Source organism: Lampetra planeri, unplaced genomic scaffold (genome assembly GCF_965212315.1).
Source record: "Lampetra planeri unplaced genomic scaffold, kcLamPlan1.2.h2 scaffold_592, whole genome shotgun sequence".
In the NCBI taxonomy this organism is placed as follows: Eukaryota; Metazoa; Chordata; class Hyperoartia; order Petromyzontiformes; family Petromyzontidae; genus Lampetra; species Lampetra planeri.
Genome location: NW_027615415.1, coordinates 1,839 through 25,131, shown reverse-complemented (window position 1 = coordinate 25,131; position 23,293 = coordinate 1,839). Strand labels below are relative to the sequence as shown.

At 54.4% G+C, this 23,293-nt stretch overlaps 2 protein-coding genes across 2 annotated transcripts in view; one reads left to right on the top strand and one right to left on the bottom strand.

Annotated features, from left to right (window-relative positions):
* LOC144741541 (cleavage stimulation factor subunit 2-like) overlaps window positions 1-9,737 on the bottom strand; it is a 28,291-nt gene extending 18,554 nt beyond the window's left edge. Inside the window, 10 exon segments of the mRNA XM_078624060.1 lie at window positions 301-370; window positions 1,005-1,052; window positions 3,064-3,183; window positions 5,550-5,678; window positions 5,680-5,687; window positions 7,286-7,313; window positions 7,315-7,347; window positions 7,349-7,457; window positions 7,814-7,892; window positions 9,612-9,737. Of these exon segments, the coding sequence (XP_078480186.1) occupies window positions 301-370; window positions 1,005-1,052; window positions 3,064-3,183; window positions 5,550-5,678; window positions 5,680-5,687; window positions 7,286-7,313; window positions 7,315-7,347; window positions 7,349-7,457; window positions 7,814-7,892; window positions 9,612-9,663 (676 nt within the window). The 5' untranslated portion in view covers window positions 9,664-9,737.
* A 2,571-nt stretch (window positions 9,738-12,308) lies between these two features.
* Window positions 12,309-22,645, top strand: LOC144741542 (uncharacterized). The gene is made up of 7 exons (XM_078624061.1): window positions 12,309-12,407; window positions 15,694-15,918; window positions 16,799-17,235; window positions 18,339-18,489; window positions 18,989-19,098; window positions 19,505-19,662; window positions 21,703-22,645. The coding sequence occupies exons 1-7, from the start codon at window positions 12,352-12,354 to the stop codon at window positions 22,378-22,380; spliced, it is 1,815 nt and encodes a 604-aa protein (XP_078480187.1). The 5' UTR covers window positions 12,309-12,351; the 3' UTR covers window positions 22,381-22,645.
* The last annotated feature ends 648 nt before the right edge of the window (window positions 22,646-23,293 follow it).

Genomic DNA, 23,293 nt, shown 5'->3' with positions numbered 1-23,293 from the left:
GCTACTGCTACTACTGCTGCTGCTACTACTGCTGCTACTACTGCTACTACTGCTACTGCTACTACTGCTGCTGCTACTACTACTGCTGCTACTACTGCTGCTATTACTACTACTACTACTGCTGCTACTACTGCTACTACTACTGCTACTACTACTACTGCTGCTACTACTGCTACTACTACTGCTACTACTACTGCTACTACTACTGCTACTACTACTGCTACTACTACTGCTACTACTGCTGCTACTACTACTACTGCTGCTACTGCTGCTACTACTACTACTGCTACTGCCACGTACCTGGCCCCATGGCTCCGGGCCCCGCTGCGTGCAGCAGCTGCTGGGGAGGCCCGTTCATGTGCATCTCATCCTGGGGGGGGCGGGGCAAACACGTGGTCACCACCACACTCCACCATGGCGCGTGTGGGAGTGGGTGTGGCTTGTGGCTTGTGGGCGTGGCTTGTGGGCGAGTGGGAGTGGCTTGTGGGCGTGGCTTGTGGGCGTGGCTTGTGGGCGTGGCTTGTGGGCGTGGCTTGTGGCCGTGGCTTGTGGCTTGTGGGCGTGGCTTGTGGGCGTGGCTTGTGGGCGTGGCTTGTGGGCGTGGCTTGTGGGCGTGGCTTGTGGGCGTGGCTTGTGGGCGTGGCTTGTGGGCGTGGCTTGTGGGCGTGGCTTGTGGGCGTGGCTTGTGGGCGTGGCTTGTGGGCGTGGCTTGTGGGCGTGGCTTGTGGGCGTGGCTTGTGGAGTGGCTTGTGGGAGTGGCTTGTGGGCGTGGCTTGTGGCCGTGGTTTGTGGGAGTGGGTGTGGCTTGTGGCAGTGGTTTGTGGGAGTGGGTGTGGCTTGTGGGCATGGCTTGTGGGAGTGGCTTGTGGCTCGTGGGCGAGTGGGAGTGGCTTGTGGGAGTGGCTTGTGGGAGTGGCTTGTGGGCGTGGCTTGTGGCTTTGTGGGCGTGGTTTGTGTCTTGTGGGCGTGGCTTGTGGGCGAGTGGGCGTGGCTTGTGGCTGTACCTGCATGTGCCCCAGCGGGACGATGGAGCTCTGGCGGTGCAGCATTCTCTGCGTGCGTCAAAGTCAACAAAGTAGACAAAGACAAGTAAACAAAGACAAGTAAACAAAGTAAACAAAGACAAAGTAAACAAAGTAGACAAAGTAAACAAAGTAAACAAAGACAAAATAAACAAAGTCAACAAAGTCAACAAAGTAAACAAAGACAAGTCAACAAAGTAAACAAAGTAGACAAAGTCGACAAAGAGGGTCACCAAGGAGAATTCAACGGCGCTGTCGGGGTGGGCGCCGTTAAGGAGCAGCAGCGGCATCAGCAACATCATCATCATCAGCAGCATCATCATCATCAGTAGCATCATCATCAGTAGCATCATCATCATCATCATCAGCAGCATCATCATCAGCATCATCATCATCAGCAGCATCATCATCATCAGTAGCATCATCATCATGATCAGCAACATCATCATCATCAGCAGCATCATCATCATCATCAGTAGCATCATCAGTAGCATCATCATCATCAGCATATCATCATCATCATCAGTAGCATCATCATCAGCAGCATCATCATCATCATCAGTAGCATCATCAGTAGCATCATCATCATCAGCATCATCATCATCAGTAGCATCATCATCATCAGCATCATCATCATCAGTAGCATCATCATCAGCAGCATCATCATCATCAGTAGCATCATCATCAGTAGCATCATCATGATCAGCAACATCATCATCATCAGCAGCATCATCATCATCAGTAGCATCATCATCATCAGTAGCATCATCATCATCAGCAGCATCATCATCAATCAGTAGCAGCATCATCATCATCAGCATCATCAGCAACATCATCAGCATCATCATCAGCATCATCATCAGCATCATCATCATCAGCATCATCAGCGCATCAGCGCCTACGGAGGCCGGTGTGGGGGGGGATAGGGGGGTGGGCTGGGGGGGGGTAGGTAGAGGGGTGGGTGGCTGTGGGTGGGTAGGTCGCTGTGGGTGGGTGGCGAGCTGTGGGTATGTTGCTGTGGGTGGGTAGCTGTGGGTGGCAAGCTGTGGGTGGTGAGCTGTGGGTGGGTGGCTGTGGGTGGGCAGGTAGCTGTGGGTGGGTGGCTGGCGAGCTGTGGGGTGGGGTGGGGTGGCGAGCTGTGGGTGGGTGGCTGTGGGTGGGCAGGTCGCTGTGGGTGGGTGGTGAGCTGTGGGTGGGTGGCGAGCTGTGGGTGGGTGGCTGTGGTGTGGCGAGCTGTGGGGTGGGTGGGTTGGCGAGCTGTGGGGTGGGTGGGTGGCGAGCTGTGGGGTGGGTGGCTGTGGGTGGGTGGCGAGCTGTGGGTGGGTGGCTGTGGGTGGCGAGCTGTGGGGTGGGTTGGGTGGCGAGCTGTGGGGTGGGTGGCTGTGGGTGGGTGGCGAGCTGTGGGTGGGTGGCTGTGGGTGGCGAGCTGTGGGGTGGGTGGGTGGCGAGCTGTGGGGTGGGTGGGTGGCGAGCTGTGGGGTGGGTGGCTGTGGGTGGGTGGCGAGCTGTGGGTGGGTGGCTGTGGGTGGCGAGCTGTGGGGTGGGTGGCTGTGGGTGGCGAGCTGTGGGGGGTGGGTGGCTGTGGGTGGGTGGCGAGCTGTGGGGGTGGGTGGCTGTGGGTGGGTGGCGAGCTGTGGGTGGGTGGGTGGGTGGCGAGCTGTGGGGTGGGTGGGTGGCGAGCTGTGGGGGTGGGTGGGTGGCGAGCTGTGGGGTGGGTGGGTGGCGAGCTGTGGGGTGGGTGGGTGGCGAGCTGTGCGGTGGGTGGGTGGCGGCGTGTGGGGGTGGGTGGGTGGCGAGCTGTGGGGGTGGGTGGGTGGCGAGCTGTGGGGTGGGTGGGTGGCGAGCTGTGGGGTGGGTGGCTGTGGGTGGGTGGCGAGCTGTGGGGTGGGTGGGTGGCTGTGGGTGGGGTGGCGAGCTGTGGGGTGGGTGGGTGGGCTGTGGGTGGGTGGCGAGCTGTGGGTGGGTCACTGTGGGTGGGTGGGTCGCTGTGGGGTGGGTGGCGAGCTGTGGGTGGCGAGCTGTGGAAGGGTGCGGTGCGAACCGATGCGGCGTCGCGGTCCAGGGCCTGCAGGGCGACGAGAGCGTGCAGCAGGGCATAGGCCAGCTGCGGGTTCTGCAGCAGCAGCGTGCGGCCCTCTTGCGGACACGTCACCACACACGCCTGCACACGCACACACATGTACACGCACACGTCACCACACACGCACACACGCACACACGTACACACACACACGTACACACGTCACCACGCACGCACACGTCACACTCGTACACACACACACACCACACGCACACACACACACAGTCACCACACACGCCTGCACACGCACACACATGTACACGCACACGTCACCACACACGCACACACACACACACGTACACACACACACACGCACACACACGTACACACGTCACCACACATACACACACGTCACCACACCACGCCTGCACACGCACACACATGTACACGCACACGTCACCACACACGCACACACGTACACACGTCACCACGCACGCACACGTCACACACGTACACACGCACACACACAGTCACCACACACGCCTGCACACGCACACACACGTACACACACACACACACGTACACGCACACAGACACACACACGTCACCACACACACACGCACACACACACACACACACGTCACCACACACGCCTGCACACACGCACACACACGTCACCACACACACACGTACACACACACGTACACACACACACACACGTCACCACGCACGCCTGCACACACACGTCACCACACACACACACACACAGCACACACACACGTACACATACACACACACACGTACACAGCACGTACAGCACGCACAGCACGTCACCACGCACGCCTGCACACGCACACACGCACACACGCACACACACGTACACACACGTACACACATGTCACCACGCACGCACACGTACACACACGTACACACATGTCACCACGCACGCACACGTCACACACGTACACACACACACGTACACACATGTCACCACACACGCCTGCACACGCACACACACACGTACACACGTCACCAACACACACACACACGTACACACACACACACACGCACACACACGTCACCACACACGCTTGCACACGCACACGCACACTCATGTACACACGCACACACGTACACACATGTCACCACGCACGCAACACGTCACACACATACACACACACGTACACACACACGCACAGTCACCACACACACACACACGTCACACACTCACGCCTGGACACGCACACACGCACACACACACACGTACACACACACACGTCACCACACACGCACACACACGTCACCACGCACGCCTGCACACACGCACACACACGTACACACCACACACACACACACGTACACGCACACAGACACACACACGTCACCACACACACACGTACACACACACACACGTCACCACACACGCCTGCACACACACGTCACCACGCACGCCTGCACACACGCACACCGTACACACACACACGTCACCACACACACACACACAGCACACACACACGTACACATACACACACACACACGTACACAGCACGTACAGCACGCACAGCACGTCACCACGCACGCCTGCACACGCACACACACACCCAACCACACACGCACATACGCTCGCACACACACACGCACACACACACACGCACACACAGACACACGCACACACACACAGCACGTCACCACGCACGCCTGCACCACGCCACCACACACACGCACACACACACGCACACACACACGCACACACACACGCACACCACGTACAGCAAGTACCGTGTACAGTGTGGCGGTGTACAGCACCGTGTACAGTGTAGGTGTACAGTCTAGCGGTGTACAGTCTAGCGGTGTACAGTCTAGCGGTGGTACAGTCTAGCGGTGTACAGTCTAGCGGTGTACAGCACGGGTACAGTGTAGCGGTGTACAGCACGGTGTACAGTGTAGTGGTGTACAGTGTGTTGGCGTACAGTGTAGTGGTGTACAGTGTAGCGGTGTAGTATAGTGGTGTACAGTGTAGTGGTGTACAGTGTAGTGTATATAGTATAGTAGTAGTGTATATAGTAGTATAGTAGTAGTGTATATAGTATAGTAGTAGTGTATATAGTAGTATAGTAATATACTATACTACTATAGTATATACTATACTACTATAGTATATACTATAGTGGTATAGTAAGTAGTATAGTAAGTAGTAACATAGTATTTGTGTGTGAACCTTCATCTGCTTGACGAGGCAGTAGAGCTGCTCGGGGGGTAGAGAGGCGACCGCCTGCGTCACGTGTCATAGTACTAGTGTACTATAGTAGTATAGTATATACTATAGTAGTATAGTAAGTAGTAGAAGTATTTGTGTATGAACCTTCATCTGCTTGACGAGGCAGTAGAGCTGCTCGGGGGGTAGAGAGGCGACCGCCTGCGTCACGTGTCATAGTACTAATGTACTATAGTAGTATAGTAATATACTATAGTAGTATTAGTGTAAGTAGTAGTATTTGTGTATGAACCTTCATCTGCTTGACGAGGCAGTAGAGCTGCTCGGGGGGTAGAGAGGCGACCGCCTGCGTCACAGCGTGCGGAGCCTCCTCAGGGGCCACAGCGTCGCCAAACGGAGACTCCAACACGGGGCCCCGTGTGACCCAGACCTGACACACGCACAGAGACACAAAGACACACACACACAGTGAGACACGCACAGAGAGACGCACAGTGACACAGACACACAGTGACACACACAGAGACACAATGAGACACAGACAGTGAGACACACAGAGACACACACAGTGAGACACACAGAGACACACACAGTGAGACACGCACAGAGAGACACACAGAGACCACACAGACACACACAGTGACACACACAGAGACACAATGAGACACACAGTGAGACACACAGAGACACACACAGTGAGCACACAGAGACACACAGAGACACACAGTGAGACACACAGTGAGACACACACAGACATACACAGTGAGACACACAGAGACACAGTGAGACACACACAGTGAGACACACACAGTGAGACACACACAGAGACACAGTGAGACACACGCAGTGAGACACACACAGTGAGACACACACAGTGAGACACACGACACACAGTGAGACACATACAGTGAGACACACACAGAGACACACAGTGAGAGAGACACACAGTGACACAGTGAGACACACCACACACAGTGAGACACACAGACACACACAGTGAAACACACACAGAGACACACAGTGAGACACAGAGACACACACACAGTGACACACACAGTGAGACACACAGAGACACGCAGAGACACACAGAGACACACAGAGACACACAGAGACACACGCAGAGACACACAGAGACACACGCAGACACACGCAGACACACACAGAGACACAGTGAGACACACAGAGACACACGCAGACACACACAGAGACACAGTGACCACACAGAGACACACAGTGAGACACACAGAGACACACGCAGAGACACACAGAGACACACAGAGACACACAGAGACACACGCAGAGACACACAGAGACACACAGAGACACACAGAGAAACACGCAGACACACACAGAGACACAGTGAGACACACAGGAGACACACGCAGACACACACAGAGACACAGTGAGACACACAGAGACACACAGTGAGAGGGAAAGGAGGGGGGACGGGGAGGGGAGGGGGGGAGGGGAAGGGAGGGGAAGGGAGGGGAGAGGAGAGGGGGGAGGGAGGGGGAAGGAGGGGAGGGGGGGAGGGAGGGGAGGGGGGAGGGAGATGGGGGGAGAGGGAGGGGAGGGAGGGGAGGGAGCGGAGGGGAGGAGGGAGAGTGGTAGAGGGAGGAGAGAGGGAGGTGAGGGGGGAGGGAGGGGAGGGGAGGGGGGAGGGGAGGGGGGGAGGCAGGGGGGAGGCAGGGGGGGGGAAAGAGGGAGGGGGGGGAGGGAGAGGGGGAGGGGAGGGGGGAGGGAGGGGAGGGGAGGGGGGAGGGGAGGGGGGGTGAGGCAGGGGGGAGGCAGGGGGGGGGGAAAGAGGGAGGGGGGGAGGGAGAGGGGGAGGGGAGGGGGGAGGGAGGGGAGGGGAGGGGGGAGAGGAAGGGGGGGAGGCAGGGGGGGGAAAGAGGGAGGGGGGGGAGGGCGAGAGGGAGGCAGGAGGGTGAGGGGAGAGGGAGGGGGGGGAGGGAGGGGGGAGGGAGGTGAAGGGCGAGAGGGAGGCAGGAGGCAGGGGGGTGAGGGGAGGGTGGTGAGGTGACCCACTCTTGAGCTCCTCCTTGTTCTTCTCGCATGGCGGCGTTGTCGACGCGCAGCGAGCGTCCGCGTGAACTCGCGCCCGTTGAGGTTCCTCATGGCGCTCAGCGCCGTCTCCTGGTCCTGGTACTCGCAGAAGCCGTAGCCCTTGGGCTTGCCCGTCTCCCTGTCGTACACCAGCCTGCACGCGGCACGCACGCACACACACGTGTACACGCACATACACACACGTGTACACACACATGTATACACACACATACACACGTGTACACACACACGTGTACACGCACATACACACGTGTACACACACATACACACGTGTACACACACACGTGTACACACACATACACACGTGTACACACACATGTATACACACACATACACACGTGTACCCACACATACACACGTGTACACACACATACACACGTGTACACACACACGTGCACACACACACACGTGTACGCACACACGTGTACATGTGTGTGTTGTGTGTGTGTACATGTGTGTGTTGTGTGTGTGCCTGACCGCAGGTCTCACCTGAAGCTCACCACCGGCCCCACCTCAGAGAAGATGTCTCTGAGTTGCTCCTCCGTCGCCTCATAGGGGATGTTACCAACTGCATTCACACACACACAGACACACACACACAGACACACAGACACACACAGACACACACACAGACACAGACACACACACAACAACAACCGCCATTCGCCACTAAGTGGCGGTGACGTCACCACGACGCTTGTGCCAGGCCATGTACACCCTGAGGCCACGTGAAGTGTCGAACGCCCGCTGGCAGGAGGTCACGGGGCAGACCCAGGTGCCACGGGTCGACTGACCGAGATGACCGAGATGACTGGCTGATGCACCACCTGTGCCCCCTACTGTGCCAACTTGCTGTGCTTTAGCCACCCCGGCGCTCCGCTCGTTGTTGTGAGCGTCGCTCCTCCGCCCTCCGTTGTTGTTGGAGGGCGACTGCCTCCAACTGCCCAGTAGCGTCCTTCACGAGCCTCCTCCACTGAGGCCGATCTTGACACCGCTGGTACCAGTCATCGGCAAGTCCACTCAGCTCCACGTCCTCCTGTACCACATCACTCCATCTCTTCTCTAGCCCGTGCCGCGCCCGTTTAGCCCCCTCGATCCGGCCGAACAAAAGCTGTTTAGGCATGCGGTGGCTGGGCATGCGGGCTACATGACCCAGCCAACGCAGCCTTGCCTGCCGGAGGAGCTCACTGATGGGACTTTGCCCAGATCTTTCAAGGACTTGTGAGCTCCTCACACAATCCAGCCTGGTTAAACCCAGGATGGATCGTAGGCAGGCCAGCCTAAATGTTTCCAACCGGCGAAGATGCTCCACTAGGGGGGTCCACGTTTCGCAAGCATAGAGAAGGGAGGAATGACCGTGGCCGAGAAGACCTGAAGCTTCGTGCGGAGCGACAGACCAGGTAGCTCCAGGACACACACACACACACACAGACACACACACACACACAGACACACACACACACAGACACACACACACAGACAGACACACCAAGACACACACAGACACACACACAGACACACAGACAGACACACACAGACACACACACACAGACACACACAGACACACACAGACACACACACACAGACACACACAGACACACACAGACACACACAGACACACACAGACACACACAGACACAGACAGACACACACAGACACACACACACACACAGACACACACACACAGACACACACACACACACAGACACACACACACACACAGACACACACACACACAGACACACACACAGACAGACACACCAAGACACACACACAGACACCAAGACACACACAGACACACACACAAAGATCACCCATGTAGGCTCAGCAGACTATAGGGGCAAGTGCTGTTAGTAGCGAGTAGCAGCAGCAGCAGCAGCAGCAGCTATGAAGGCTACCGGCACTGTGGCACACACGAAGGGGTGGGGTGGCCAGCACCACGCCCGGCCGCCTTTGTCTCCCCAGTGGCGATGTTCACTACACACCGGGTACTCATTCGAGGCCGAGTCGACCTAGGGGAGGCCCGGTTCGCGAGCGGGACCCGAACTCGTTCGGTTGGCCGAGGTCGCAGCGCTGCGCTAACCGCAGCGCCACCGCTCCCCAAGCGCAGGCCCCCATCCACTACAACGGCGCTCGACTAGCGCGGTCCATCGCCTCGTTACCCTCGCCCGTGGCCTCGTTAGCCCCCGCGTGGCCTCGCTACCCTCGGCCCCCCACGGACCCCCTCGGACCCCCTTGGCCCCCCTCGCTCCTGGCCTCGTCCCGGGCCTCGTCCCGAGTCTCTCACCGAACACGGAGCGGAGCGAGCGGTCGGTGGTGGTATCTCTCATGCCCGCCATGGCTGCTGGGGAATCGATTCCTCTGGAATCGGCACGCGAGTTGAATCCGACTCGGTCGCGAGGGAATCGATTCCTAATGGGGATGTCTAATTTATACCTGATGACGATTGATCTTATTGGTTCTTTCGGTAAAGTCACGTAGAAGGGAAGTAATAAAATAATAAAAATAAAACATAATAAAATGAAATGATTCTCACGACGTTTCGGCTACAACGCAAGCAGCCGTCTTCAGGTCAAGAAGATGAATCCCTGCAGTCACGAAAGCTTTAAATCGAAATTTGATGATGATTGCTTGTGTTGCAATCGAAACGTCGTATGCTATTATTTAGTTTATTATTTTATCTTTATACGTGACTTTACCGAAAGAACCAAAGAATGTCTGAATGAGTTCTAGATTTGAAGCTTTCGTGACTGCAAGGATTCATATTGTTCGGTTGTTTTCGGTCAAGTCACGAAGGTAAAAAATTAAAATTAATAAAAGTAAAATAAAATAAAAATAAAATAAGAATCACGACGAATACGTCGTGATTTTTCACGTCGTTTCGTCGTGATTTGTATTTTATTTTTATTTTATTTTACTTTTATTAATTTTAATTTTTTACCTTCGTGACTTTACCGAAAACAACCGAACAATATGTCTGAACGAGCCCAACGTGTTAGCGCTGCATCAACTCAATGGGATTTTAATGAGACGTTGAGGATGGAGGGAGGGAGGGAGGGCGGAATCCAAGGAGCCGTGAAGCTCTTTGTCGCACGAGTTCGAGTGTTGAAGGGGTCGTTGTCTAATAAGTATAACCCGTAAAAACAAAGTTTTTCACTATAAATCCTTTATATGCGTGGCAGCGAACTTAATATAAAGGATTTAAAAATATATTCGCCTGTGGAGGACGCGGGGATCGATCCCGCGACCTTTGGCGTGGGAAGCGAGGGCGCTACCAACTGCGCTACTCCGCCACGGCCTGTGGAGGGGTTACGCTCTGGGCTCTTACACTGAATGAGTTCTATTTGAATATATGTAAAATAAAAAAAATTTGCCTAAAAAGTGTAAAATTTTGGGGATTTTTTTTCACGAACATTCATTGTCTCGCACAACGAGTCTGCGTGGAAAATGTCAGCTCGATTGGATCACGGGAAGTGGGTTAAAAAACGACCGAAAGATTTGCACGGTCGTAAGCAAGCAAGCAAGCACGCAAGCACGCAAGCAAGCAAGCGAACTTAATATAAAGGGATTTAAAAAGAAGAGAAATCGACCATTATTTATTTATTATTTTTATTTAAGGCAGTGGACGGGTTTGAACATTCAGTCTCTTCCGGAAGACGTCTTCCGAACAAGGAAGATGTCATCTGAACAAGGAAGACGTCTTCCGGAAGAGGAAGACGTCTTCTGGAAGAGGAAAACATCTTCTGGAAGAGGAAGATTTGTCCAGGAAGACGCTTCTGGAAGCAATATCGGTATTCTGGAAGACATCTTCCAAGAAAGGAAGACATCTTCTGGAAGAGGAAGATTTGTCCAAGAAGACGCTTCTGGAAGCGGAAGAAGTCTTCTGGAAGACGTCTTCCAAAAAAGGAAGATATCTTCTGGAAGGTGAAGACATCTTCTGGAAGAGGAAGATTTGTCCAGGAAGATGCTTCTGGAAGCGGGAGCAGTCTTCTGGAAGATGTATTCTGGAAGAGGAAGACATCTTCTGGAAGAGGAAGAATTGTCCAGGAAGACGCTTCTGGAAGCGGGAGCAGTCTTCTGGAAGACGTCTTCTGGAAGGAGAAGACATCTTCTGGAAGAGGAAGATTTGTCCAGGAAGATGCTTCTGGAAGCGGGAGCAGTCTTCTGGAAGATGTCTTCTGGAAGGGAAGACATCTTCTGGAAGAGGAAGAATTGTCCAGGAAGACGCTTCTGGAAGCGGGAGCAGTCTTCTGGAAGATGTCTTCTGGAAGAGGAAGACATCTTCTGGAAGAGGAAGAATTGTCCAGGAAGACGCTTCTGGAAGCGGGAGCAGTCTTCTGGAAGACGTCTTCTGGAAGGGGAAGACATCTTCTGGAAGAGGAAGATTTGTCCAGGAAGATGCTTCTGGAAGCGGGAGCAGTCTTCTGGAAGATGTCTTCTGGAAGGGGAAGACATCTTCTGGAAGAGGAAGAATTGTCCAGGAAGACGCTTCTGGAAGCGGGAGCAGTCTTCTGGAAGATGTCTTCTGGAAGGGGAAGACATCTTCTGGAAGAGGAAGAATTGTCCAGGAAGATGCTTCTGGAAGCGGGAGCAGTCTTCTGGAAGATGTCTTCTGGAAGGGGAAGACATCTTCTGGAAGAGGAAGATTTGTCCAGGAAGATGCTTCTGGAAGCGGGAGCAGTCTTCTGGAAGACGTCTTCTGGAAGGGGAAGACATCTTCTGGAAGAGGAAGAATTGTCCAGGAAGACGCTTCTGGAAGCGGGAGCAGTCTTCTGGAAGATGTCTTCTGGAAAAGGAAGACATCTTCTGGAAGAGGAAGATTTGTCCAGGAAGATGCTTCTGGAAGCGGGAGCAGTCTTCTGGAAGATGTCTTCTGGAAGGGGAAAGACATCTTCTGGAAGAGGAAGATTTGTCCAGGAAGAGGCTTCTGGAAGCGGGAGCAGTCTTCTGGAAGACGTCTTCCGAAAAAAGAAGACATCTTCTGGAAGAGGAAGAGACTTTAAAAAAAACACCGTCCGTGGCTTGGCATGGAGAATCGATGCCCTGCGCTGAACGTGAATGTGGCTGTCTCGCAGAGACTCAGGTGAGAGACTCACCACTCACTCACCACTCACCACCCACTCACTCACCACTCACTCACCACTCACTCACTCACTCACCACTCACTCACCACCCACTCACTCACTACTCACTCACCCACTCACCACCCACTCACTCACCACTCACTCACTCACCACTCACTCACCACCCACTCACCACCACTCACTCACCACCCACTCACTCACCACTCACTCACCACTCACTCACTCACCACTCACTCCACCACTCACTCACCACTCACTCACCACCCACTCACTCACTCACGCTCACTCACCACCCACTCACTCACCACTCACTCACTCACCACTCACTCACCACCCACTCACTCACCACTCACTCACCACCCACTCACTCACCACTCACTCACCACTCACTCACTCACCACTCACTCACCACTCACTCACCACTCACTCACCTCCCACTCACCACCCACTCACTCACCACTCACTCACTCACCACACTCACTCACCACTCACTCACTCACCACTCACTCCACCACTCACTCACCACTCACTCACCCACTCACCACCCACTCACTCACCACTCACTCACTCACCACTCACCACTCACTCACCACTCACTCACCACTCACTCACCACTCACTCACCACTTACTCACCACTCACTCACCAATATTACTCACCACTCACTCACCACTCACTCACCACTCACTCACCACTCACTCACCACTCACTCACTACTCACTCACCACTCACCACTCACTCACCACTCACCACTCACTCACCACTCACTCACCACTCACTCACCACTTACTCACCACTCACTCACTACTCACTCACCCACTCACCACTCACTCACCACTCACCCACTCACTCACCACTCACTCACCACTCACTCACCACTCACTCACCACTCACTCACCAATTACTCACCACTCACTCACTACTCACTCACCCACTCACCACTCACTCACCACTCACACCACTCACTCACCACTCACTCACCACTCACTCACCACTTACTCACCACTCACTCACCAAGTACTCACCACTCACTCACCACTCACCACTCACTCACCACCACTCACTCACCACCACTCACTCACCACTCACTCACCACCCACTCACCACCCACTCACTCACTCACCACTCACTCACCACTCACTCACCCACTCACTCACTCACCACTCACTCACCACCACTCACCCACTCACTCACCACTCACTCACCACTCACTCACACTACTCACCACTCACTCACCACTCACTCACCACTCACTCACCACCCACTTACTCACCACTCACTCACCACTCACTCACCACTCACTCACCACTCACCACCCACTTACTCACCACTTACTCACCACTCACTCACCACTCACTCACCACTCACTCACCACCCACTTACTCACCACTCACTCACCACTCACTCACCACTCACTCACCACTCACTCACCACCCACTTACTCACCACTCACCACTCACTCACCACTCACTCACCACTCACTCACTCACCACTCACCACTCACTCGCCACTCACTCACCAATTACTCACCAATTACTCACCACTCACTCACCACTCACTCACCACTCACTCACCACCCACTTACTCACCACTCACCACTCACTCACCACTCACTCACCAATTACTCACCAATTACTCACCACTCACTCACCACTCACTCACCACTCACTCACTCACCACTCACCACTCACTCGCCACTCACTCACCACTCACTCACCACTTACTCACCAATTACTCACCACACACTCACCACTCACTCACCACTCACTCACCACTCACTCACCACTCACTCACCACTTACTCACCAATTACTCACCACTCACTCACCACTCACTCACCACTCACTCACCACTCACTCACCAATTACTCACCACTCACTCACCACTCACTCACCACTCACTCACCAATTACTCACCACTCACTCACCACCCACTCACCACTCACTCACCACTCACTCACCACTCACCACTCACTACTCACCCACTCACCACCCACTCACTCACCACTCACTCACCACTCACCACTCACTCACTACTCACCCACTCACCACCCACTCACTCACCACTCACTCACCACTCACTCACTCACTCACCACTCACTCACCAATTACTCACCACCCACTCACCACCCACTCACTCACCACTCACTCACCACTCACTCACCACTTACTCACCACCCACTCACCACTCACTCACCACTCACTCACCACTCACCACTCACTACTCACCCACTCACCACCCACTCACTCACCACTCACTCACCACTCACCACTCACTCACTACTCACCCACTCACCACCCACTCACTCACCCACTCACTCCACACTCACTCACTCACCACTCACTCACCAATTACTCACCACCCACTCACCACCCACTCACTCACCACTCACTCACCACTCACTCACCACTTACTCACCACCCACTCACCACTCACTCACCACTCACTCACCACTCACTCACTCACCACTCACTCACCAATTACTCACCACCCACTCACCACCCACTCACTCACTTACTCACCACTCACTCACCACTCACTCACAATTACTCACCACTCACTCACCACTCACTCACCACTTACTCACCACTCACTCACCACTCACTCACCACCCACTCACTCACCACTCACTCCACCACTCACTCACTCACCACTCACCACCCACTCACTCACCACCCACTCACCACTCACTCACTCACCCCACTCACCACCCACTCACCACTCACTCACTCACCACTCACCACCCACTCACTCACCACCCACTCACCACTCACTCACCACTCACTCACCACTCACTCACCACTCACTCACTCACCACTCACCACCCACTCACTCACCACCCACTCACCACTCACTCACTCACCCACTCACCACCCACTCACCACTCACTCACCAGTTACTCCACTCACCACTTACTCACCACTCACTCACCAATTACTCACCACTCACTCACCACTCACTCACCACTCACTCACTCATTCATCCACCAACTCATTCATCCACCAACTCATTCATCCACCAACTCATTCATCCACCAACTCATTCATCCACCAACTCATTCATCCACCAACTCATTCATCCACCCACTCATTCACCCACCCACTCATTCACTGCTACTCACTAACAGCACTTGCCCCTCCAGCCTGCCACAGGCTACACGGGGGACCTTTGTCTTTGTGTGTTCATTGCTGCTGCTGCTACTCGCTAACAGCACTTGCCCCTGCAGCCTGTCACAGGCTACACGGGGGAGCTTTGTCTTTGTGAACTCAGAGATTCTCTTCGGCCAGGGAGCGTCTGGAAGATGGCGGCCTCCTGCATCCGCGGCTGAGGCCTCGTCGCCAGGAGAGCGGCAGGCTTCTGCTGCCGCTGGCGGAGGAGGCCGAGCGATCTGATTGGCTGCCGCTGCGGCTGGCGCTGCAGGAGGCGGGGCTGGCGGCGGCGGATGAATCCGATTGGCCGGCACCGGGCGACGGGTTGGAGGACCGAGGGGAGACGCTCCTCGCACGCGATTGGTCAGTCGGGAGAAACCGGCCGCCCTCTGCTGCACTGTCTCTCTCCCCGGGACAAACCGGACACAACAATAGAAACAAGAACAATAGAAACCAGAACAATACAAACAAGAACAATACAAATGAGAGAACAATACAAACAAACACAACAACACAAACCGGACACAACAATAGAAACGAGTCACAACAATTGAAACAAGTCAGACCAATACAAACGAGACACAACAATAGAAACGAGACACAACAATAGAAACGAGTCAGAACAATAGAAACAAGTCAGAACAATACACACAGACACAACAATACAAACGAGTCAGAACAATAGAAACAAGTCAGAACAATACACACAGACACAACAATACAAACGAGTCAGAGCAATAGAAACAAGTCAGAACAATACACACAGACACAACAATACAAACGAGTCAGAACAATAGAAACAAGTCAGAACAACGCAAACAAACACAACAACACAAACAGACACAACAACACAAACGAGTCAGAACAATACAAACAGACACAACAACACAAACACACACAACAATACAAACGAGTCAGAACAATAGAAGCGAGTCAGAACAACACAAACGAGTCAGAACAATACAAACAAGAACAACAATAGAAACGAGTCAGAACAATAGAAACGAGACACAACAATACAAACAAGAACAATACAAACAGACACAACAACACAATCAGACACAACACAACAACACAAACAGACACAACAACACCAACAGACAACAATACAAACAAGAACAATATAAACAAGAACAATACAGACACAACAACACCAACAGACACAACACAAACACAACAACACAAACGAGTCAGAACAACACAAAACGTTGGTACCAGCGACCTCTGCCCCCCCCCCCCCCAGGTGGCTGAGCTCTGTGGGCGTCTCCGCTCCGTCTCTCCGGGGCCCCCGGCGCCGACGTGGCCGCCCGGCTTCCTCGCGGCTCCTCCACGCCCTGCGCGCACTAGCGGCCCGCAAGCTCCACGGGAAGGACGTGGAGCTCCGTGGGGGGGACGTGGAGCTCCGTGGGGGAGACGAGCTCCGTGGAAATGACGTGGAGCTCCGTGGGAAGGACGTGGAGCTCCGTGGGGGGGACGTGGAGCTCCGTGGGGGAGACGAGCTCCGTGGGAAGGACGTGGAGCTCCGCGGGAAGGACGTGGAGCTCTGTGTGGGGGACGTGGAGCTCCGTGGGGGGGACGTGGAGCTCTGGGCTCGTGAGGTGCCGAGCCGCTACGAGCGACACGGAGACCTCGTGGTGCTGCCCAGCGGCTCATTCCGCTCACACTACTGGAGGCAGCTGGGTGGGTGTTGTTCTCACTCTCGTTTCTATTGTTCTGACTCGTTTGTATTGTTATCTCGCTTCTATTGTTCTCGTTTGTATTGTTCTCTTGTTTCTATTGTTATCTCGTTTCTATTGTTCTCGTTTGTATTGTTGTGTCTCGTTTCTATTGTTCTCTCTCGTTCTATTGGTCACTCGTTTGTATTGTTCTCACTCGTTTGTATTGTTCTCTCTCGTTTCTATTGTTCTGACTCGTTTGTATTGTTCTGACTCCTTTGTATTGTTCTGACTCGTTTGCATTGTTTTGACTTGTTTGTATTGTTCTATTGTTTCTATTGTTCTCGTTTCTATTGTTCTCTCTCGTTTGCATTGTTCTCTCACGTTTGCATTGTTCTCTCACGTTTCTATTGTTCTCTCTCGTTTGTATTGTTCTGACTCGTTTGTATTGTTATATTGTTTCTATTGTTCTCGTTTGTATTGTTCTGACTCGTTTCTATTGTTCTCTCTCGTTTGTATTGTTATGACTCCTTTGTATTGTTCTCTCTCGTTTGTATTGTTCTCTCTCGTTTCTATTGTTCTCACTCGTTTGCATTGTTCTGACTCGTTTCTATTGTTCTCTCTCGTTTCTATTGTTCTCTCTCGTTTGTATTGTTCTCTCTCGTTTCTATTGTTCTCTCTCGTTTCTATTGTTCTTACTCGTTTGCATTATTCTGACTCGTTTCTATTGTTCTCTTTCGTTTCTATTGTTCTCTCTCGTTTGTATTGTTCTCTCTCGTTTCTATTGTTCTCTCTCGTTTCTATTGTTCTCTCTCGTTTCTATTGTTCTCACTCGTTTGCATTGTTCTGACTCGTTTGTATTGTTCTCTCTCGTTTGTATTGTTCTCGTTTGTATTGTTCTCTCTCGTTTGCATTGTTCTGACTCGTTTGTATTGTTCTGACTCGTTTGTATTGTTCTATTGTTTCTATTGTCCTCGTTTGTATTGTTCTGACTCGTTTGTATTGTTCTCTCTCGTTTGTATTGTTAGATGATGCTGATGCTGTTGATGTTGATGATGATGTTGTTTATGTCGTTGATAACGATGATGTTGTTGATGTTGTTGTTGATGTTGTTGTTGTTGTTGTCAGAGCCGGAGCTGTGGGCGGTGGTAGCGAGGGTGCTGGGCGCGAGCCGCGTGGCGCGCTGCCACCGCGTGGCCCCCGACGACTTTCGCAGCCCCCGCACCCAGCTGCTGCTGGGGGAGCACGGCCACGTGGTGCACCGTGACAACAACATCACGTGGGTGGGGGGTGGGGGAGAGTGGGGGGGGAGAGTGGTGGGGGGGGGAGAGCGGGGAGGGAGAGCGGGGGGGGGGAGAGGGGGAGAGTGGGGGGGGGGGGCGGGGGGGGGAGCGGGGGGGGAAGAGGGGAGAGTGGTGGGGGGGGGGAGCGCGGGGGGTGGGAGCGGGAGCGGGAGGGGAGTGGGGGAGAGTGGTGGGGGGGGGCGGGGGGGGGGAGAGGGGAGAGTGGTGGGGGGGGGGGGAGCGGGGGGGGGGGAGCGGGGGGGAGCACGGTCACGTGGTGCACTGTGACAACAACATCACGTGGGTTTGGGGGAAAGGGGGGGAGTGGGGGGGGTGTTGACGGTGTTGACAGTGTTGGTGGTGTTGGTGATGGTGGTGTTGGTGGCGGTGTTGACGGTGTTGGTGGTGTTGGTGGTGTTGGTGGTGTTGGTGATGATGGTGATGATGGTGTTGATGGTGTTGGTGGTGTTGGTGGTGTTGGTGGTGTTGGTGCAGGTACGAGTTTGACGTGACGCTCTGCATGTTCTCCAAGGGCAACGAGTCTGAGAAGCTTCACCTGGCCTCGCTCGACTGCCGGGGAGAGACAATCGTAGACCTGTACGCAGGTACACACACCACACATGCACATATACACACATATATATACACACACATACACACATACACACACGCACACACATATACATACACACACACATACACATACACAAACACATACACACATATATATACACACACACATACACACACACACAGCACGCACACACACAGCACGCACACACACACACGCACACACACATACACACACACACACACATACACACACACACATCCATACACACACACATACACACACACACATACACACGCACACATACATACACACACACATACACACGCACACATACACACGCACACTCACACACGCACACACACCACACACGCATACACACATACACGCACACACACAAACACACACTCACACACGCGGTGACGACGGTGGTGGTGCAGGCATCGGCTACCTGACGCTGCCGCTGCTGGTGCACGCCGGTGCGGCGGTGGCTGTGGCGTGCGAGTGGAGCCCCCACGCGGTGGCGGCGCTGCGCTACAACCTCGAGCGCAACGGCGTCGCTCAGCGCTGCACCGTTCACCCGGCGGACAACCAGACGGTACGCACGCACACGCATGTACACGTACGCACACACGTACACACACACACACACGTACACACACGTACACACACACGTACACACACACGTACACACACACACACGTACACACACATGTACACACACACACACGTACACACACACGTACACACACACACACCGTACACACACACACGTACACACACACGTACACACACACGTACACACACACACACGTACACACGCACACGTACACACACGTACATACACGCACACAAGTACACATGTACACACGCACACACGCGGACACACGCACGCACACGTACACACACATACAAACACGTACATCCATTTAAACCACGTAGTTCGTGAAGCCTTCAATAGCTGTACCGGGGGAATTTCCATCTGGTACAGATACAATGGGAGGCTGATCGATGCCCGGGTGCGGTCAAGGGATGGCTCCCCATTGGCCAAACACGTTATGTATGCCGATGATTTGGTAATAGCTGCTCACTCAGAGGAGGAGTTGGAGACGCTGCTGCTGAGACTGGAGCGTGCCACTAAGAGGTGGGGCCTTACCATCAGCCCCACCAAAACTAAGCACCTGCCTGGGAATTTTGTACCATCGGACACTCCACCCCCACAACTCCCAATCGGTGATGGGGCAGTTGTGGAGAGAGTGGAGAGTTTCCCATACCTGGGCAGTGTGCTTATGACCGGCTCCAGTTTAACAGCAGAGGTCTCACTCCGAATCAGTCGAGCGGCAATATCTTTTCATCGGTTGCGTAACGCTGTGTGGAAGCTACCTGGTCTGTCGTTCCGCACGAAGCTTCGGGTCTTCTCGGCCACGGTCATTCCTTCCCTGCTCTACGCTTGCGAAACGTGGACCCCCCTAATGGAGCATCTTCGCCGGTTGGAAAACATTTAGGCTGGCCTGCCTACGATCCATCCTGGGTTTAACCTGCAGGCTGGATTGTGTGAGGAGCTCACAAATCCTTGAAAGATCTGGGCAAAGTCCCATCGGTGAGCTCCTCCGGCAGGCAAGGCTGCGTTGGCTGGGTCATGTAGCCCGCATGCCCAGCCACCGCATGCCTAAACAGCTTTTGTTTGGCAGGATCGAGGGGGCTAAACGGGCGCGGCACGGGGCTAGAGAAGAGATGGAGTGATGTGGTACAGGAGGACGTGGAGCTGAGTGGACTTGCCGATGACTGGTACCAGCGGTGTCATGATCGGCCTCAGTGGAGGAGGCTCGTGAAGGACGCTACTGGGCAGTTGGAGGCAGTCGCCCTCCAACAACAACGGAGGGCGGAGGAGCGACGCTCACAACAACGAGCGGAGCGCCGGGTGGCTAAAGCACAGCAAGTTGGTACAGTAGGGGGCAAAGGTGGTGCATCAGCCAGTCATCTCGGTCATCTCGGTCAGTCGACCCGTGGCACCTGCTGGGTCTGCCCCGTGATCTCCTGCCAGCGGGCATTCGACACTTCACGTGGCCTCAAGGTGCACTTGGCCTGGCACAAGCGTCGTGGTGACGTCACCGCCACTTAGTGGCGAATGGCGGTTGTTGTTGTGTGTATATGTGTGTGTGTATATGTGTATGTGTGTATGTATATGTGTATGTATGTGTGTGTATATGTGTGTATGTATATGTATGTGTGTATGCGTGTGTATGTGTGTGTATATGTGTGTGTGTGTACGTGTGTGTGTATATGTGTGTGTGTGTATGTGTGTATATGTGTGTGTGTGTGTGTATATGTGTGTATATATGTGTGTGTGTGTGTGTATGTATATGTATGTATGTGTGTATGCGTGTGTGTGTGTGTGTATGTGTGTATGTATATGTATGTATGTGTGTATGCGTGTGTATGTGTGTATATGTGTGTATATATGTGTGTGTGTGTGTATGTATATGTATGTATGTGTGTATGCGTGTGTGTGTATATGTGTGTGTGTACGTGTGTGTGTATATGTGTGTGTGTGTATGTATGTATGTATGCGTGTATATATGTATATGTGTGTGTGTGTGATGTGTATATGTGCGCGTGCGTGTGTGTGTGTGTGTAGCTTCGCGAGCGAGGCTTTGCGGACCGTGTGCTCCTGGGGCTGCTGCCGTCGTCCCGGCCCGCCTGGGCTCTGGCTTGTTCGCTCCTGCGGCCGGACCACGGCGGGATCCTGCACATCCATCACAACGTCGTCACCGCCTCCACGCCCACAAAGCCCCCGGTGACATCACTTCCTGCCGACCACGACACTAAAGTGACATCACTTCCTGCCGACCACGACACTAAAGTGACATCACTTCCTGCCGAGCACAGCGCCATTGAAGTGACATCACTTCCTGCCGGCCACAGCCACACTAAAGTAACATCACTTCCTGCCGACCACGACACTAAAGTGACATCACTTCCTGCCGAGCACAGCGCCACAGACGCGACATCACTTCCTGCCGACCACAGCGCCACAGACGTGACATCACTTCCTGCCGACCACAGCGCCACTGACGCGACATCACTTCCTGCCGACCACGACACTAAAGTGACATCACTTCCTGCCGAGCACAGCGCCATTGAAGTGACATCACTTCCTGCCGACCACGACACTAAAGTGACATCACTTCCTGCCAACCACAGCGACACAGACGCGACATCACTTCCTGCCGACCACGACACAGAAGTGACATCACTTCCTGCCGACCACAGCGCCACTGACGCGACATCACTTCCTGCCGACCACAACCACTAAAGTGACATCACTTCCTGCCGACCACAACACTACTGACGCGACATCACTTCCTGCCGACCACAACACTAAAGTGACATCACTTCCTGCCGACCACAACACTACTGACGCGACATCCCTTCCGTGCGAGTGCGGTACCGGCACCGGGGCTGAAGAGGGGCGTGCCGCTTGCGTCTGCGCCAGTGCCCGCCCCGCGTGGCGCGCCTTCGCCCGCGACGCCGTCCGCGAGGTGAGGCACCTGCTGCTCGCCGTCGGCCGGGCCCCGGGGGGGGGGGCCGCTGGGGGGGGGGCGGGGCGGGGGGCTGGTGCGGTGCGCACGGTGCGGGTGGCGCGCGTCAAGAAGTACGCACCGCGCGTCGACCACGTGGTCGTCGACTTGCATTGCAGCCCGCTCACGTGAACACCTCCGGGCTCAACACGTGACCCCCCCCACCCGGCCCCCCACGTGACCCCCCCCCAGCCCCCCACGTGACCCCCCCAGCCCCCACGTGACGCCCCCACCCCGGCCCCCCACGTGACCCGCCCTTTGAGGCTCTTCGTACGTCCGTCGGTCCGTCTCTTGATCGGTCGGTCAGGGTGGTAGTTTAGCGATGGTGGTGGTGGTAGTTTAGCGATGGTGGTGGTGGTGGTTTAGCGATGGTGGTGGTGGTAGTTTAGCGATGGTGGTGGTAGTTTAGCGATGGTGGTGGTGGTTTAGCGATGGTGGTGGTGGTAGTTTAGCGATGGTGGTGGTGGTAGTTAGTGATGGTGGTGGTGGTGGTTTTAGCGATGGTGGTGGTGGTGGTTTAGCGATGGTGGTGGTGGTGGTTTAGCGATGGTGGTGGTGGTAGTTTAGTGATGGTGGTGGTGGTGGTTTAGCGATGGTGGTGGTGGTGGTTTAGCGATGGTGGTGGTGGTGGTTTAGCGATGGTGGTGG

Excerpts from the sequence above, each read along its gene's own strand:
- LOC144741542 (XM_078624061.1), top strand. The coding sequence starts at position 12,352 with ATGGAGAATCGATGCCCTGCGCTGAACGTGAATGTGGCTGTCTCGCAG. Across the intron at positions 19,099-19,504 it reads AATCGTAGACCTGTACGCAG|GCATCGGCTACCTGACGCTG; the intron begins GTACACACACCA and ends GTGGTGGTGCAG. Across the intron at positions 19,663-21,702 it reads ACCCGGCGGACAACCAGACG|CTTCGCGAGCGAGGCTTTGC; the intron begins GTACGCACGCAC and ends GTGTGTGTGTAG.